Consider the following 17,919-nt stretch of genomic DNA (forward strand, 5'->3'; position numbering starts at 1 on the left):
TGGCAGTGAACCCATGCACAAAGATGTCCATCTTTTCTTTTTTTCCTCCCCTTGCTCTTTGTCCGTCCACTCGATAGTTTAGATTATTCAAGCTCGTCTCTGTCTGACAGACAAGTCGGGGTTTTTTGTAACTCAACGGGAAAGAAAACGGTAATTCATTTACATAAAATAAATAGATTTTTAGCCTGAGCCAAAAATAATAAGCAAAAGAATAACGAGGTGAAGTAAAGGCACATTTGCTTGAGCAGCTGGTTTGATTCTTAGCCAGATGGATTAATGACTCTCTCTCGCCCTGTTCCCTTCTCTGTTCACTGAATATATTCAAATAAAAACGCCAAAAATACACACTTTTAAAGAAAAACTGACATCTGAACCATATGGAAAAAAGGAAAGAAGAGGAATATGTACATTTCAAAGTGGAACTTCTTCAATGCCAATATCTGTGTTTCTTTCTGTTTTTAGCTGGTTTCTGAGCTGAAGCCCAGGTCGTCCGCCTTCCCCCCTCAGAGGCCCCTCCCCCTCAGCCCAGCCCGGGGAGCCTCCCCCACACGGAGTCCGGGCCTGGCTGCGGTTTCCAAACCGTCGCCGCCTCTGCTGGTCATGATGCCGCCAGCGGTCGGACCCAAACCTGTGGGCAAAGTCTCCGCCATCTCCCCCCTCAGAGCACTCAGGTGAACACACACACACACACACACACACACACACACACACACACACACTGGTTTCCATGTCTTCAGAGGACATGACATTGACTTACATTCATTTCCTGGAGACTTACTCTAACCTTAACCATAATTACCATATTTACTACTGACCTAATCTTAACTTAACCCTGACCTCAGCCTAATTTTAAAACATGTCTTAAAATGTAGGGACATGATGTTTGTCCCCATAAGGAAGACAAGTCCCCATAATGTGACTGTGTAAACACACACACACACTTCTGTCTGATCTGTCGACACTTTTATTTCTCTTTTATTTTCCTGTTCAAATGAAAAGTGCACTGATGTGCGCCGCTGTGTTTCCTCAGCAGCTCCGTGTCGGCAGTACAGGCTGTTACAATCCGAAGAAACACCTTTTATTGTTCGACAGATGGTTGTTTTAATAATTGAACAGACAACGCCATGAAGGAGTCTAACAGAAGACTTGTAAAGTCACGTCCTCTCGCAGTCTGTAAAGAGAGGAAGTTACGATCTGAGGACGACGCGGTCGTACAGAGGAAGAGCCGACATCTTCGTCTTAATAACTGAAATACACGGTATATTTCATTATTTAGGGATGGAAGGGCGGCGCTGCAGTTCATTTACGACAAAACAAGAGACGCTACGGTGTCATTGTTGGTGTCTTAAACACGTTTTTTAGAAGTGTGGATGCTGTATTAGCTACTTAACAAATGACCCACGTGATTAATGTACGCCAGCATAACTACATGATGTCTTAAAGAAGACGTTGGCCGCTTTATTTTGTTTTTCTAAACTGCTCACTCTCTACACACCAAAGTCCATAGAGAAAATCAGCATTTTTAGCCCCTGGGACTCGGAGTGCGGCTGGTTTTCAGTTTGTCTCGTTCGGTTCATTTGGGAGAATCGGAACGACATTCTAAAACTCTAGGAATCACAGAACGACACATTTAGACGTGGAAATGGACGAACCAGACAGTGAATGAACCCCCTGTGCTGTCAGGTTAAATCGATGATTTTCTCTATGGGATTTGGTGCAGGAGACAAAGTGACACACATGTCCGTTTCCAGAGAAACACGTTCTTAATATGTTTTTAGTCTTAAGCTGTCATGTATCTTATTATGTGACAAAACTTCACAAATCTAAAGCTTTTATTAGTGTAAAGGGGAAACGAATGATTCTCTATTGATGTCTTCACGGCTATAAACAAGCTATAGATATTCCGCACTCCCTCACACACACACACACACACACACATATAAAAGTGGGCGGTCTTGACAGCATAACTGTGCGTGGTCCTCCCACTCGAGGTCAGCGCTAACATAACGTACTTGAGTGAACAACATATTCTGGATGTGTTGGCCGCGGCCCTCCATTCTCCCGAGGAGAAGCCGCTCCTGTTTGACTTTACACTGACCTCAGAGAGAACGTGACACCCTCACTACCATCGTCTCACACTCGTCTCGTGAGAATAACACAGAGTCTGAATGTCCTTTTATGACCCGCCTATAAAATGACTGAGAAATACTGCCTCGTCGTGTCCCTACCTTTCTCTTTTCTTTTTCTTTTTTTCTCCACTCTCTTCTCTGTCCCGAGCAGGTGCGAGCACATAAACGCTTGAGGTTTTACAAAGCGTGCAGTGCAATGACTCGGCGCTTCATCAGCAGTCGGCCGTCCTCTCGTCAGACGCGGCGCCGCGTGCTCTCCGTGTGTAACTGCGGTTAAATAGAGCTCACAGTCGTCGTGCTTTCGCTGCTGCGTCCCACGCATCACGTTTACAGAGAATCCATGGAACACTTTTCTCCTGGCGGATTTAAATCATTATGATGATTATGACACTTCCCTCATTATGTGGACGTAAAAATAACTGATGTACAAAATGTCAACAATTCTTTTCTTTGTCGTTTTGAAAAACCTCCACTCGTTTCGTGTGTTTTCGACGACTGACGGGAATCTTTGGAGCGGTTTTCGAGGTTGCGTTGACTTTGAAAGTTAGAAATCCAACATTGTGACTATAAGTGGACGACATCTTAAAACACCAGCATCAAGTCTAATGGCGCTTTTCTACGATACAGTTCTTTTGTGCATTTGTGTTTTAATTACGGTTGGCCACATTTTTATTTACTTCATTTTAGATTTATTTGAATCGATTACTAAATGAATCGTCAACTATTTTGATAGACGATTTATCGGTTTGGGGGTTTTCTCGTCATTAAAACAAGATTTCTGATCGTTTCCGCTTCTTTAATGTGATTATTTCCTTCGTTTCTTTGCTCCATATAATAACAAAGAAATCATTGAAACTGAATCGTTTTCGTTTGTGGACAAAAACAAGACGTTTGGGAACATCATCACTTCCAGGTTTGACAAACACTCATCAATATCTTTCTAACGATTACTCGATTGTAAATATAAACATTATATAAATATAAACATCAAAAAAAGCACTTTTACTTTACAATCCTGTGAAATATCATCATGAATATTATCATCTTATCATTTTTAGCTCATATTGCTCACCCACCACTGAACACTTGTTTTTACCCACTTTTTTGATCAGACTAGATGCTCATTGTCACTTTAATGCGGTTTGAATGAGAAATGCAAGAGAACTAGTTCTGGTATTTTGGTTAAAAAAAACACTCTCTCTGTCTGTCTGTCTCTCTCTGTCTCCCTCTCTGTGTCTCTCTCTCTTCCAGACCGGTCCCAGGTGCAAAACCAAACACAGCCTCGCCTCTGGCACGTAAATGACCTTCTCCTCTCCTCCTCGGCCCTGTGAGGACGCAGCAGCTGACAGATCTATTTGCACTAAAGAGACATTGGCTGGTGAAACCACAGAGCTGTCGGCGCTCACCGCGAGGAGGACGAACACAAAGTTAGAAAACGGAGACATGAAAGAGAGGAAGAGGGAAAAAAAACAAACCAGGACTCATTCCAGTTCAGACTTATACACCAACATCTCCTCTTTTTTAGTTGTGACCCCTCCCACCTGCCCCCTGCTCCTCCTCCCTCCTCCCACCTCCCCGCGCGCTAACATTAACCCCGACGACACGGTTTTGCACGGAGGCCTTTGCAGACTAAGACGAGTGTTACCGCTGGGGAAAAGTCACATTTGCCAAATTTTTTTAAAAAGGTTGTTTGTGTGTGGTTTTTTTTGTTCGTTTTTTTTGTCTGTGTGTATATATATATAAAAAAAAGCATTTTGTAACGACTGCAGTTTTGTTTACAGTTTGTCGTACGTCTCGTTTTTTGATTTGTGTTACGTGCCAAAGAGTTTTCTGCAGAAACCTGGGGTGTGTCCGTACGTACGCGCTCGAAAAAACGTCCTCAACGCTACGTTTACCGCAAGTTTAGGTTTAATAATTTATTGTTTTGTATCAGGAATGTTTTAAAAAAAAAACAACACAAAAACCTGGAGATGCAAAAGGCCTGAGAAAAGGGAGGGAGGGAGGGAGCAGAACCAATCACATCGCAGCTTCTTTTCAACACTGTTTACATGGAGGGGACTCAGTGGACGCTTGCAGTGACTTGCAGGACACGCCCCAGTCGCTCATGTTGATTTGAATGTCTTCTGCTGTGTGTTATGACTTTTAAATTGTTACATAAACATTTTTTTTTTACTAAAGGACTTTCTTTCCCATGTTATTTATATTTAAAGGAAATGTGATTTTTCAACAATGTTGTTTAAAAGACGAGTTATAGAATTTAGCGGACGCCGTTCTCCACTTTTGTCCCCTCATGATGCTTAAATTTGAACACTATTTTACTTTTAGGTCGTGTTCCCTCAGGACTGTCGACTACAAGACAAGGTTTTCAATCTATATTTGCGTAAGTCGTAAGCGACGCTCTGTGCATGTACTGTGACACAATTACACAACTAAATACATGATAAATGGTTAAATAACATCAGAAAAACAATAAATAAGATACATGAACGAAGCACAAGGCAGCAAGAAATGACACTTACATGTGTCCGTTAATTAAAGCAGCTGCATATTTAAAGGATTATAAAACCCTTTATAAAGGGTGTTCCAATTCTATTTTTTTTAAAACAAAAACATTTTTTGATGCCAACTAGTATATTAGAATATATTTTGTGAAATAAATATTATGTATCTTAATTTTTTAAGTTGACTAAAGTGTATATGCAGCCTATAGAACGAAACATTTCACTTCAGAAAGGTTTATATACATAATGAAAATGTCTATACACACAATGGCAGATGAAGTTAGACATCGGTAATTAATGAGAGATTCAAGGCTACAAAAATAAAATCCCATTCGTTCATCTGCGAATACAAAGGCCGTCTCTGCGTTTCCGTGACGATCTTCTGGTTCTCGGCTGCGGAGCAGAGAGTGTGAAGGCGCGCGCGGTGGTGAGCGGCCTCCGCTCTCACCTGCTCTTAATGGATTCCACTCGGTTGGAAAAGAGATATCTGCGAGAGGCTGCTCTCTTCTCCCCGGAGACTAATGCATTCGGAGAGTCCGCGCTACCAGACAGCGAGGCGGATCGGCCTCGTGGGGAGACAAATATCGATGTGGACGTTTTCGTAGTCAATTACCGCGGCGCTCAAACAAACCTGCAGTCCACGTGATCTACATGAGAAGAGTTTTTCTACCGACCACCGACCGTCTATAAATCAATCTTCAGTCGTTCAGCCGGAGAAGATGGAACACACAGGTTTCTACGAGGAACTCTGTACAGACTGATGTGCGTTCCAGGTGAAGTCGGAGGTCGGAATTTCCAACTTAAAGGGGCGGTCCTTAAAGTGGAACATCCCCTCAGCTCATACTTTTAACTACAGCCTGCTGGAAATCATTAGAAGAAGAAGAAGAAGGAATAATGGTTCTGTGTGTCGCCACTTACAGGACTTGGCATGTGTACTTCTCAATCCCGTAACTCCTAGACCGTCTGCGATATCGAGAATATTCAATCTGTCTGGGGTGTGACCCCGCCTTTCGCCCTATGTCAGCTGAGATGGGCACAGCAGCCCGCATGACCCTCATGTGGAGGACAAAGCGGTGCAGAGAAATGGAGCTTTGCACCCATATACTAGTCATTACGGTAGTCCAATCACAGACGAGATTCACCAGCGCGGCACACGTTTGAGACGTCAGCTTCTCGGGTGCCGTAATTCCTAAACGGTTGAATAACTGCCAGATTATCGAGAAAGTGAGTTCGCTTGGAAAAAGGAAGCAGAAGCCCTCACTCTTTGAACATTCTTGGACATAAAATCAAAATAAACCCACACGGCCTGAATATCATGGCGATCATAAGAGGGTTAATACTGGTTGATACCATTGTGAACTGCGATTGAGAGCTTTAAACACTGGAGGGCAGCACTGTGCCTCTCAATGTGCAGCCTGCTGTACATTTTTTATTAGAAGAAGAAAAACTGGGAGCATGGAACAACCTAGCATTCCAAAATGGCTGCCACATGTTTGAAGTAAAAACATTCTCCTACTTTCACAGTTAATTGTTATTTGTTTGACATTTAATGAGTCGTACGCCATAGTAATGTTGTTTTTTTTATCGTGTTCATGTTGCTTCTCTGAGTCTTGAAAAAACGGTCTGGAGTTTATCGTCTGGTTTTGCTAACAACAGTTAGCCCAAGATACGTTTGCGCTGATGTTTTTCTGTTTCCTCTTCAGAACTCAACGTATTGATTACTAACGTTTAACACCCAGTGGATTTTTAAAAGCTGATACTTTAATAATAATAATTTAATGAGGCAATTAATTGGTGCATACACCTCAATTCCCGTCAGAGCATATGAAAGATTCCTTCGATTTGCTGACCGATAACGAGACGGGACGTTTGTTAATATTAGGCCGCTGAGTTTGGGAGGATATTAAACTGAATGCCAATTTTATGATTTGATTTTTTTACATTGTAAGTGATTATTTTTCCCTCTTCACATATTTGTTTTTATTCGTATATACCTGTTGTTTACATGTTGCTGCTATCTTTTCTGCTCATGTGCTGTTTGCAATATTACGAAACTTTCACCCCGTTTTAAAGCTGAATGATGAAATCCCTTGATATTTTTAACCCTAACATTTGTGATTCAGATTCACAGCATTTCTTCAAACCAAAGAGTTCAAACAGCAACTGTTTTTCTTCTCAAACTGTAATTACTTCTGTAAACTACGCCCGAAACTAAATGAGTGAAATCTTGCAGATCTTCGGTGACGCACATTAAAACTAATAAGAGCTGCAGCTCACGGTGGCGGAGAATCCAAATGACTTCAGGGCTTCTTCTCTTTTCTTTTTTTTATTGTCTTAGTGCCGTGAATTTGTTTGAGTGAATGTCATGAAAATGTTCCAGGTGCAGAGAAGGTTATTATGGTCTGTTAAAGACACTGATTGAAAGGGTAAAGGTGATGGAAACATTTAATCATCTTTGGAGCATGAATATCCACATCTCACTGAAAGAATCTGGCCTCTAAATGTCAAATATAAGCAGAGGGACCAAATGTCAAGCTCTCACTTCACCATCTTCATCTGAACTGTCTCTATGTTATTGAATTATAAAGTTTAGTTTTGTATTTGTATAGCACCTTTATGAACGATTACAAAAGTCCGTTATATAAACAAAGAAAAACAGTTGGACACCAAACAAGCAGTTGACTAAAAAAAAGGACAGAAGTTTTATTTTTATTATTGAGTTTTCCGTTATTACACCTCTCTAAGGCAAAGCGGGGGTTAATGATGTGATCCCTCATTGACTCGGCTGAATAATGGCTTTTATACGTCGGCCACAGATGGAGATGAGTTCAGTAAACACACTGAGGTGAAGGATGCGGGATGTGTTAGAGGGAAACATTAAGTCCCTTTTTAAACCACTGCTGTGACTCTGCTTCAGAGCTGCTGTTTGCAGACCAAACTAAATGCAAACTTTATTGGCTGCAGATTTTATCGCCCAGCTCACAATGACACCGGGGGAATGAAAGCAATCTCCCCAAGGCTGACACATGAGAGCCTGGCGGCCTGATTCGCCCTCTTTTACTGCCCTTTAGCGAATGTGTTCAGCTTTAACACAAACGCACACAAACACACACAGAACATACTGCAACTGACGTTTGATTCAAAGGGACCTTCAAAAGTTCCAAGAAATACACACACACGACTAAAAAGACTGAAAATATCTGGGTATCTGTTGGCAGTTTTGAATGCCTTGTTTCCATCGTGGAACAGTTGGGTTTGTTTTACGGTACGGTGCGGTTTGGAACGGTTTGGAACGGTAAAACCAGCTGACTGTCGTGGGTCTAGCTCCACCTGCACCCTAGCGTACAATTACTCTGGTTCCCCCCGAAGAAAGGCTACAGATAAATGGAGCAGTTGGGACCAGGTCTATTCGGAACTATTCTTAATGGAAAGGCTGGAATGGAAGTTCCTTTTTTATTTTATTTTATGTAAACAAGGAACATATGGTCAAAAGTTTTTCCATAAAGTATATTTAATTTGTCCTCCCACCGATTGGGCTTTTGTTGGAGCGACAGTTTGCAGCCGAGTGATAGTTTTTGTGCCACTTGCCAACATCATTTTTCAGAAACATTTGTCTTTGTGTCAAATGAATAGTTGTGTTTCCATCATGGTACAGTTCAGTACGGTACAGTTTAGAACGGTAAAGCCCTCGGTCAGGATTGCGTTTCAGTACCTTTACTTGGTTCCACAAACGCGGGGTTGTCCCAGTCCCCAAGCGTGAAGTTGATCTGGTCTTGCAGGTTCGGATCCACAACAGGGTTGTTCCAGTCCACTAGGTGGCAGTGCTGGGGCCCCTAGTGATGGTAAAGGGTTAGGAATCTTTTTCTTGAAACGAAAAAAAAAAAAAATCCACTCACTAAAATAAGGTTTAGGGTCCAGTTTTTGTTGGCAGTACTGTACGAGGACATCTTTGACATTAATGAAGACATTCTTTGACAACATACTACATGAGGACATTTTAGACGGTTTATATTTGGACAGTGTTTGCCGACATACTATGCTAGGACATGTCAAAGGTGTCCTTGTATAGTATGTCGAAAAAAACTGTCCAAAAACAATATACCATCAAAACTGTCAAAATAAATCTCTCTCATTAATTACCGATGCATCTAGTCTGGCCAGTAGGGGGCAGGTCAAGTACAAGGAAATCTAACTTCTTGAGAAATAGCAACTGTTAGGTGGGTTGGAATGGATTTTAAAAGGAAAGTGTCCGTGTTGCTATGAACCGATATATGGTTCACAGTAAAAATAAATACTAATTTACTGCATTTACTGAAGGTATGAGTGTGACACTTGTTTGTACACAGTGCATTTTAGTCTGACTGTGGAAGTTGTGTGGAGGTGGAAATAACAAAATCAAATAAAAATACATAGTCGTGCCCAAATTTTAGCCATAACACAGCCAAAATGATCAAACGACCAAGGCACTTGTTTTTTCCACACTGCTCAATGTTGTATGTCATCAGATATTAAATTAAAATGTTTGCAATCAAAGTTTCAGAATGCTGTAGAAGAAAAACACCAGCAGATACAATATGTACGTCCTGTACGTAATACGTAACATCACTGTCTTCAACAGGACGTGGATGTGGACTGAAAACAACTCTGGAGTTCACCACACTTTCATTTCACTTAACAATAAACCACTGAATCATGTGCCTCTCAGACCGTTTCCTTCTGTTACTTTATGTGAAAGTACTGAAATGAATACAGCACATACTGTATATCTGTTCATCTTTTATTATTTATTTGCTCTTCGGTTTGAACCAGCAAAAATATAGTATAAGTATAAGTATAAATAAAAGTAAGTTAGTGTATGACACCAGTTAAAAATGACAAGTCTGTTTCCCTGCCCCAACAAACTGTGCTGCCAATAGTTCTTGACCTTACTATGTAAAGTGTATTCATAATGTATGTTTTGAATTGGTGCTATAAGAATAAAACTGAATTTAAATGAAAAGATGAAATATCTACAGGCAAAATCAGGTAAGCTCCTCTCATTGTCTGACAATGCAAAAAAAAACCTTCATCAAGGCAGTACACTGAGAAGCGTCATAAAAAAGTCATACTTTAGTATGTCGTCCAAAATGTGAAAAAAAAAGTCATAGGTTAGTATGTCGTCCAAAATGTGAAAAAAAGTCATACTTGAGTATGTCGTTCAAAATGTGAAAAAAAAAGTCATAGGTTAGTATGTCGTCCAAAATGTGAAAAAAAGTCATACTTTAGTATGTTGTCCAAAATGTGAAAAAAAAAGTCATAGGTTAGTATGTCGTCCAAAATGTGAAAAAAAGTCATACTTTAGTATGTCGTTCAAAATGTGAAAAAAAAGTCATACTTTAGTATGTCGTTCAAAATGTAAAAAAAAGTCATAGGTTAGTATGTCGTTCAAAATGTAAAAAAAAAGTCATAGGTTCTGTATGTCGTTCAAAATGTTAAAAAAAAGTCATACTTTAGTATGTCGTCCAAAATGTAAAAAAAAAGTCATAGGTTAGTATGTCGTTCAAAATGTGAAAAAAAAGTCATACTTTAGTATGTCGTTCAAAATGTGAAAAAAAAGTCATAGGTTAGTATGTCGTTCAAAATGTGAAAAAAGTCATACTTTAGTATGTCGTTCAAAATGTGAAAAAAAGTCATAGGTTAGTTAGTATGCCGTTCAAAATGTGAAAAAAAAGTCATACTTTAGTATGTCGTTCAAAATGTGAAAAAAAAGTCATAGGTTAGTATGTCGTCTAAAATGTGACAAAAAAGTCATAGGTTAGTATGTCGTTCAAAATGTGAAAAAAAAGTCATACTTTAGTATGTCGTTCAAAATGTGAAAAAAAAGTCATAGGTTAGTATGTCGTTCAAAATGTGAAAAAAAAGTCATAGGTTAGTATGTCGTTCAAAATGTGACAAAAAAGTCATACTTTAGTATGTCGTTCAAAATGTGAAAAAAAAGTCATAGGCTAGTATGTCGTTCAAAATGTGAAAAAAAAGTCATAGGTTAGTATGTCGTTCAAAATGTGAAAAAAAAGTCATACTTTAGTATGTCGTTCAAAATGTGAAAAAAAAGTCATACTTTAGTATGTCGTTCAAAATGTGAAAAAAAAGTCATAGGTTAGTATGTCGTTCAAAATGTGAAAAAAAAGTCATAGGTTAGTATGTCGTTCAAAATGTGACAACAAAGTCATACTTTAGTATGTCGTTCAAAATGTAAAAAAAAAAGTCATAGGCTAGTATGTCGTTCAAAATGTGAAAAAAAAGTCATAGGTTAGTATGTCGTTCAAAATGTGAAAAAAAAGTCATACTTTAGTATGTCGTTCAAAATGTAAAAACAAAGTCATAGGTTAGTATGTCGTTCAAAATGTGAAAAAAAAGTCATAGGTTAGTATGTCGTTCAAAATGTGACAAAAAAGTCATACTTTAGTATGTTGTTCAAAATGTGAAAAAAAAGCCATAGGTTAGTATGTCGTTCAAAATGTGAAAAAAAAGTCATAGGTTAGTATGTCGTTCAAAATGTGAAAAAAAAGTCATACTTTAGTATGTCGTTCAAAATGTAAAAACAAAGTCATAGGTTAGTATGTCGTTCAAAATGTGAAAAAAAAGTCATACTTTAGTATGTCGTTCAAAATGTGAAAAAAAGTCATAGGTTAGTATGTCGTCCAAAATGTGAAAAAAAAGTCATAGGTTAGTATGTCGTTCAAAATGTGAAAAAAAAGTCATACTTTAGTATGTCGTTCAAAATGTGAAAAAAAAGTCATACTTTAGTATGTCGTTCAAAATGTGAAAAAAAAGTCATAGGTTAGTATGTCGTTCAAAATGTGAAAAAAAAGTCATACTTTAGTATGTCGTTCAAAATGTGAAAAAAAAGTCATACTTTAGTATGTCGTTCAAAATGTGAAAAAAAAAGTCATAGGTTAGTATGTCGTTCAAAATGTGACAAAAAAGTCATACTTTAGTATGTCGTTCAAAATGTGAAAAAAAAAAAGTCTGGGTTAGTATGTCGTCCAAAATGTGAAAAAAAGAGTCATATTTTAGTAGGTTGTTCAAAATGTGACAAAAAAGTCATACTTTAGTATGTCGTTCAAAATGTGAAAAAAAAGTCATAGGTTAGTATGTCGTTCAAAATGTGAAAAAAAAGTCAAACTTTAGTATGTCGTTCAAAATGTAAAAAAAAGTCATAGGTTAGTATGTCGTTCAAAATGTAAAAAAAGAGTCATAGGTTCTGTATGTCGTTCAAAATGTGAAAAAAAAGTCATACTTTAGTATGTCGTCCAAAATGTAAAAAAAAAGTCTTAGGTTAGTATGTCGTTCAAAATGTGAAAAAAAAGTCATACTTTAGTATGTCGTTCAAAATGTGAAAAAAAAGTCATAGGTTAGTATGTCGTTCAAAATGTGAAAAAAGTCATACTTTAGTATGTCGTTCAAAATGTGAAAAAAAGTCATAGGTTAGTTAGTATGCCGTTCAAAATGTGAAAAAAAAGTCATACTTTAGTATGTCGTTCAAAATGTGAAAAAAAAGTCATAGGTTAGTATGTCGTCCAAAATCACACCAAAATATCGTAGTTCAGTATGTCGTAAAAAATCTGAGAATAAAAATCAAGGTCTAGTACGTAGTATCTCAGGTAGCTCAGTGGTTTAGACCAGTGCCCCGTGTGCTGAAGATGTCATTGACACAAGTTCAACTCCCCATCGAGTTACTATATCATTCTAATTTTGACAAAAAGGTTATGCCTTAGTATGTAATAAAAATAGACGTACTTTAGTATGTGGTCCAAAATGTGACAAGAAAGTCATACTTTAGTATGTTGTCCAAAATGTGATTAGAAAGTCATACTTTACAATGTTGTCCAAAATGTGACAAAAAAGTCATAGGTTAGTATGTCGTTCAAAATGTGAAAAACAAGTCATATTTTAGTATGTCGTTCAAAATGTGACAAAAAAGTCATACTTTAGTATGTCGTTCAAAATGTGACAAAAAAGTCATAGGTTAGTATGTCGTCCAAAATGTGACAAAAAAGTCATAGGTTAGTATGTCGTTCAAAATGTGAAAAAAAAGTCATACTTTAGTATGTCGTTCAAAATGTGAAAAAAAAGTCATAGGTCAGTATGTCGTTCAAAATGTGAAAAAAAAGTCATACTTTAGTATGTCGTTCAAAATGTGAAAAAAAAGTCATAGGTTAGTATGTCGTTCAAAATGTGAAAAAAAAGTCATAGGTTAGTATGTCGTCCAAAATCACACCAAAATATCGTAGTTTAGTATGTCGTAAAAAATCTGAGAATAAAAATCAAGGCCTCGTACGTAGTATCTCAGGTAGCTCAGTGGTTTATACGAGTGCCCCGTGTGCTGAAGATATCATTGACACAAGTTCAACTCCCCCTCGAGTTATTATATCATTCAAATTTTGACAAAAAAAGGTTATGCTTTAGTATGTGATAAAAATAGTCGTACTTTAGTATGTGGTCCAAAATGTGACAAAAAAGTCATAGGTTAGTATGTCGTCCAAAATGTGACAAGAAAGTCATACTTTACAATGTTATCCAAAATGTGACAAAAAAGTCATAGGTTAGTATGTTGTCCAAAATGTGGGAAAAAAAGTCATAGGTTAGTATGTCGTCTAAAATGTGACAAAAAAGTCATAGGTTAGTATGTCGTTCAAAATGAGAAAAAAAAGTCATTGGTTAGTATGTCGTTCAAAATGTGATAAAAAAGTCATAGGTTAGTATGTCGTTCAAAATGTGAAAAAAAAGTCATAGGTTAGTATGTCGTCTAAAATGTGACAAAAAAGTCATAGGTTAGTATGTCGTCCAAAATGTGAGAAAAAAGTCATAGGTTAGTATGTCGTCCAAAATGTGAGAAAAAAAAGTCATAGGTTAGTATGTCGTCTAAAATGTGACAAAAAAGTCATAGGTTAGTATGTCGTCCAAAATGTGAGAAAAAAAAGTCATAGGTTAGTATGTCGTCCAAAATGTGACAAAAAAGTCATAGGTTAGTATGTCGTTCAAAATGTGAAAAAAAAGTCATACTTTAGTATGTCGTTCAAAATGTGAAAAAAAAGTCATAGGTCAGTATGTCGTTCAAAATGTGAAAAAAAAGTCATACTTTAGTATGTCGTTCAAAATGTGAAAAAAAAGTCATAGGTTAGTATGTCGTTCAAAATGTGAAAAAAAAGTCATACTTTAGTATGTCGTTCAAAATGTGAAAAAAAAGTCATAGGTTAGTATGTCGCTCAAAATGTGAAAAAAAAGTCATAGGTTAGTATGTCGTCAAAATCACACCAAAATATCGTAGTTCAGTATGTCGTAAAAAATCTGAGAATAAAAATCAAGGCCTCGTACGTAGTATCTCAGGTAGCTCAGTGGTTTATACGAGTGCCCCGTGTGCTGAAGATGTCATTGACACAAGTTCAACTCCCCCTCGAGTTATTATATCATTCAAATTTTGACAAAAAAAGGTTATGCTTTAGTATGTGATAAAAATAGTCGTACTTTAGTATGTGGTCCAAAATGTGACAAAAAAGTCATAGGTTAGTATGTCGTCCAAAATGTGACAAGAAAGTCATACTTTACAATGTTATCCAAAATGTGACAAAAAAGTCATAGGTTAGTATGTCGTCCAAAATGTGGGAAAAAAAGTCATAGGTTAGTATGTCGTCTAAAATGTGACAAAAAAGTCATAGGTTAGTATGTCGTTCAAAATGAGAAAAAAAAGTCATAGGTTAGTATGTCGTTCAAAATGTGAAAAAAAAGTCATACTTTAGTATGTCGTTCAAAATGTAAAAACAAAGTCATAGGTTAGTATGTCGTTCAAAATGTGAAAAAAAAGTCATACTTTAGTATGTCGTTCAAAATGTGAAAAAAAGTCATAGGTTAGTATGTCGTCCAAAATGTGAAAAAAAAGTCATAGGTTAGTATGTCGTTCAAAATGTGAAAAAAAAGTCATACTTTAGTATGTCGTTCAAAATGTGAAAAAAAAGTCATACTTTAGTATGTCGTTCAAAATGTGAAAAAAAAGTCATAGGTTAGTATGTCGTTCAAAATGTGAAAAAAAAGTCATACTTTAGTATGTCGTTCAAAATGTGAAAAAAAAGTCATACTTTAGTATGTCGTTCAAAATGTGAAAAAAAAAGTCATAGGTTAGTATGTCGTTCAAAATGTGACAAAAAAGTCATACTTTAGTATGTCGTTCAAAATGTGAAAAAAAAAAAGTCTGGGTTAGTATGTCGTCCAAAATGTGAAAAAAAGAGTCATATTTTAGTAGGTTGTTCAAAATGTGACAAAAAAGTCATACTTTAGTATGTCGTTCAAAATGTGAAAAAAAAGTCATAGGTTAGTATGTCGTTCAAAATGTGAAAAAAAAGTCAAACTTTAGTATGTCGTTCAAAATGTAAAAAAAAGTCATAGGTTAGTATGTCGTTCAAAATGTAAAAAAAGAGTCATAGGTTCTGTATGTCGTTCAAAATGTGAAAAAAAAGTCATACTTTAGTATGTCGTCCAAAATGTAAAAAAAAAGTCTTAGGTTAGTATGTCGTTCAAAATGTGAAAAAAAAGTCATACTTTAGTATGTCGTTCAAAATGTGAAAAAAAAGTCATAGGTTAGTATGTCGTTCAAAATGTGAAAAAAGTCATACTTTAGTATGTCGTTCAAAATGTGAAAAAAAGTCATAGGTTAGTTAGTATGCCGTTCAAAATGTGAAAAAAAAGTCATACTTTAGTATGTCGTTCAAAATGTGAAAAAAAAGTCATAGGTTAGTATGTCGTCCAAAATCACACCAAAATATCGTAGTTCAGTATGTCGTAAAAAATCTGAGAATAAAAATCAAGGTCTAGTACGTAGTATCTCAGGTAGCTCAGTGGTTTAGACCAGTGCCCCGTGTGCTGAAGATGTCATTGACACAAGTTCAACTCCCCATCGAGTTACTATATCATTCTAATTTTGACAAAAAGGTTATGCCTTAGTATGTAATAAAAATAGACGTACTTTAGTATGTGGTCCAAAATGTGACAAGAAAGTCATACTTTAGTATGTTGTCCAAAATGTGATTAGAAAGTCATACTTTACAATGTTGTCCAAAATGTGACAAAAAAGTCATAGGTTAGTATGTCGTTCAAAATGTGAAAAACAAGTCATATTTTAGTATGTCGTTCAAAATGTGACAAAAAAGTCATACTTTAGTATGTCGTTCAAAATGTGACAAAAAAGTCATAGGTTAGTATGTCGTCCAAAATGTGACAAAAAAGTCATAGGTTAGTATGTCGTTCAAAATGTGAAAAAAAAGTCATACTTTAGTATGTCGTTCAAAATGTGAAAAAAAAGTCATAGGTCAGTATGTCGTTCAAAATGTGAAAAAAAAGTCATACTTTAGTATGTCGTTCAAAATGTGAAAAAAAAGTCATAGGTTAGTATGTCGTTCAAAATGTGAAAAAAAAGTCATAGGTTAGTATGTCGTCCAAAATCACACCAAAATATCGTAGTTTAGTATGTCGTAAAAAATCTGAGAATAAAAATCAAGGCCTCGTACGTAGTATCTCAGGTAGCTCAGTGGTTTATACGAGTGCCCCGTGTGCTGAAGATGTCATTGACACAAGTTCAACTCCCCCTCGAGTTATTATATCATTCAAATTTTGACAAAAAAAGGTTATGCTTTAGTATGTGATAAAAATAGTCGTACTTTAGTATGTGGTCCAAAATGTGACAAAAAAGTCATAGGTTAGTATGTCGTCCAAAATGTGACAAGAAAGTCATACTTTACAATGTTATCCAAAATGTGACAAAAAAGTCATAGGTTAGTATGTCGTCCAAAATGTGGGAAAAAAAGTCATAGGTTAGTATGTCGTCTAAAATGTGACAAAAAAGTCATAGGTTAGTATGTCGTTCAAAATGAGAAAAAAAAGTCATAGGTTAGTATGTCGTTCAAAATGTGAAAAAAAAGTCATACTTTAGTATGTCGTTCAAAATGTAAAAACAAAGTCATAGGTTAGTATGTCGTTCAAAATGTGAAAAAAAAGTCATACTTTAGTATGTCGTTCAAAATGTGAAAAAAAGTCATAGGTTAGTATGTCGTCCAAAATGTGAAAAAAAAGTCATAGGTTAGTATGTCGTTCAAAATGTGAAAAAAAAGTCATACTTTAGTATGTCGTTCAAAATGTGAAAAAAAAGTCATACTTTAGTATGTCGTTCAAAATGTGAAAAAAAAGTCATAGGTTAGTATGTCGTTCAAAATGTGAAAAAAAAGTCATACTTTAGTATGTCGTTCAAAATGTGAAAAAAAAGTCATACTTTAGTATGTCGTTCAAAATGTGAAAAAAAAAGTCATAGGTTAGTATGTCGTTCAAAATGTGACAAAAAAGTCATACTTTAGTATGTCGTTCAAAATGTGAAAAAAAAAAAGTCTGGGTTAGTATGTCGTCCAAAATGTGAAAAAAAGAGTCATATTTTAGTAGGTTGTTCAAAATGTGACAAAAAAGTCATACTTTAGTATGTCGTTCAAAATGTGAAAAAAAAGTCATAGGTTAGTATGTCGTTCAAAATGTGAAAAAAAAGTCAAACTTTAGTATGTCGTTCAAAATGTAAAAAAAAGTCATAGGTTAGTATGTCGTTCAAAATGTAAAAAAAGAGTCATAGGTTCTGTATGTCGTTCAAAATGTGAAAAAAAAGTCATACTTTAGTATGTCGTCCAAAATGTAAAAAAAAAGTCTTAGGTTAGTATGTCGTTCAAAATGTGAAAAAAAAGTCATACTTTAGTATGTCGTTCAAAATGTGAAAAAAAAGTCATAGGTTAGTATGTCGTTCAAAATGTGAAAAAAGTCATACTTTAGTATGTCGTTCAAAATGTGAAAAAAAGTCATAGGTTAGTTAGTATGCCGTTCAAAATGTGAAAAAAAAGTCATACTTTAGTATGTCGTTCAAAATGTGAAAAAAAAGTCATAGGTTAGTATGTCGTCCAAAATCACACCAAAATATCGTAGTTCAGTATGTCGTAAAAAATCTGAGAATAAAAATCAAGGTCTAGTACGTAGTATCTCAGGTAGCTCAGTGGTTTAGACCAGTGCCCCGTGTGCTGAAGATGTCATTGACACAAGTTCAACTCCCCATCGAGTTACTATATCATTCTAATTTTGACAAAAAGGTTATGCCTTAGTATGTAATAAAAATAGACGTACTTTAGTATGTGGTCCAAAATGTGACAAGAAAGTCATACTTTAGTATGTTGTCCAAAATGTGATTAGAAAGTCATACTTTACAATGTTGTCCAAAATGTGACAAAAAA

The 17,919-nt window shown here is 36.2% G+C and overlaps 1 protein-coding gene across 1 annotated transcript in view; it reads left to right on the top strand.

Moving 5' to 3' along the window:
• adam19a (ADAM metallopeptidase domain 19a) overlaps positions 1–4,299 on the top strand; it is a 157,108-nt gene extending 152,809 nt beyond the window's left edge. Inside the window, exons 22-23 of the mRNA XM_058624904.1 lie at positions 463–671; positions 3,381–4,299. Of these exons, the coding sequence (XP_058480887.1) occupies positions 463–671; positions 3,381–3,432 (261 nt within the window). The 3' untranslated portion in view covers positions 3,433–4,299. The remainder of the gene's footprint in view (positions 1–462; positions 672–3,380) is intronic.
• The last annotated feature ends 13,620 nt before the right edge of the window (positions 4,300–17,919 follow it).

This window comes from Solea solea, chromosome 3, assembly GCF_958295425.1.
Source record: "Solea solea chromosome 3, fSolSol10.1, whole genome shotgun sequence".
NCBI classification, from domain to species: Eukaryota; Metazoa; Chordata; class Actinopteri; order Pleuronectiformes; family Soleidae; genus Solea; species Solea solea.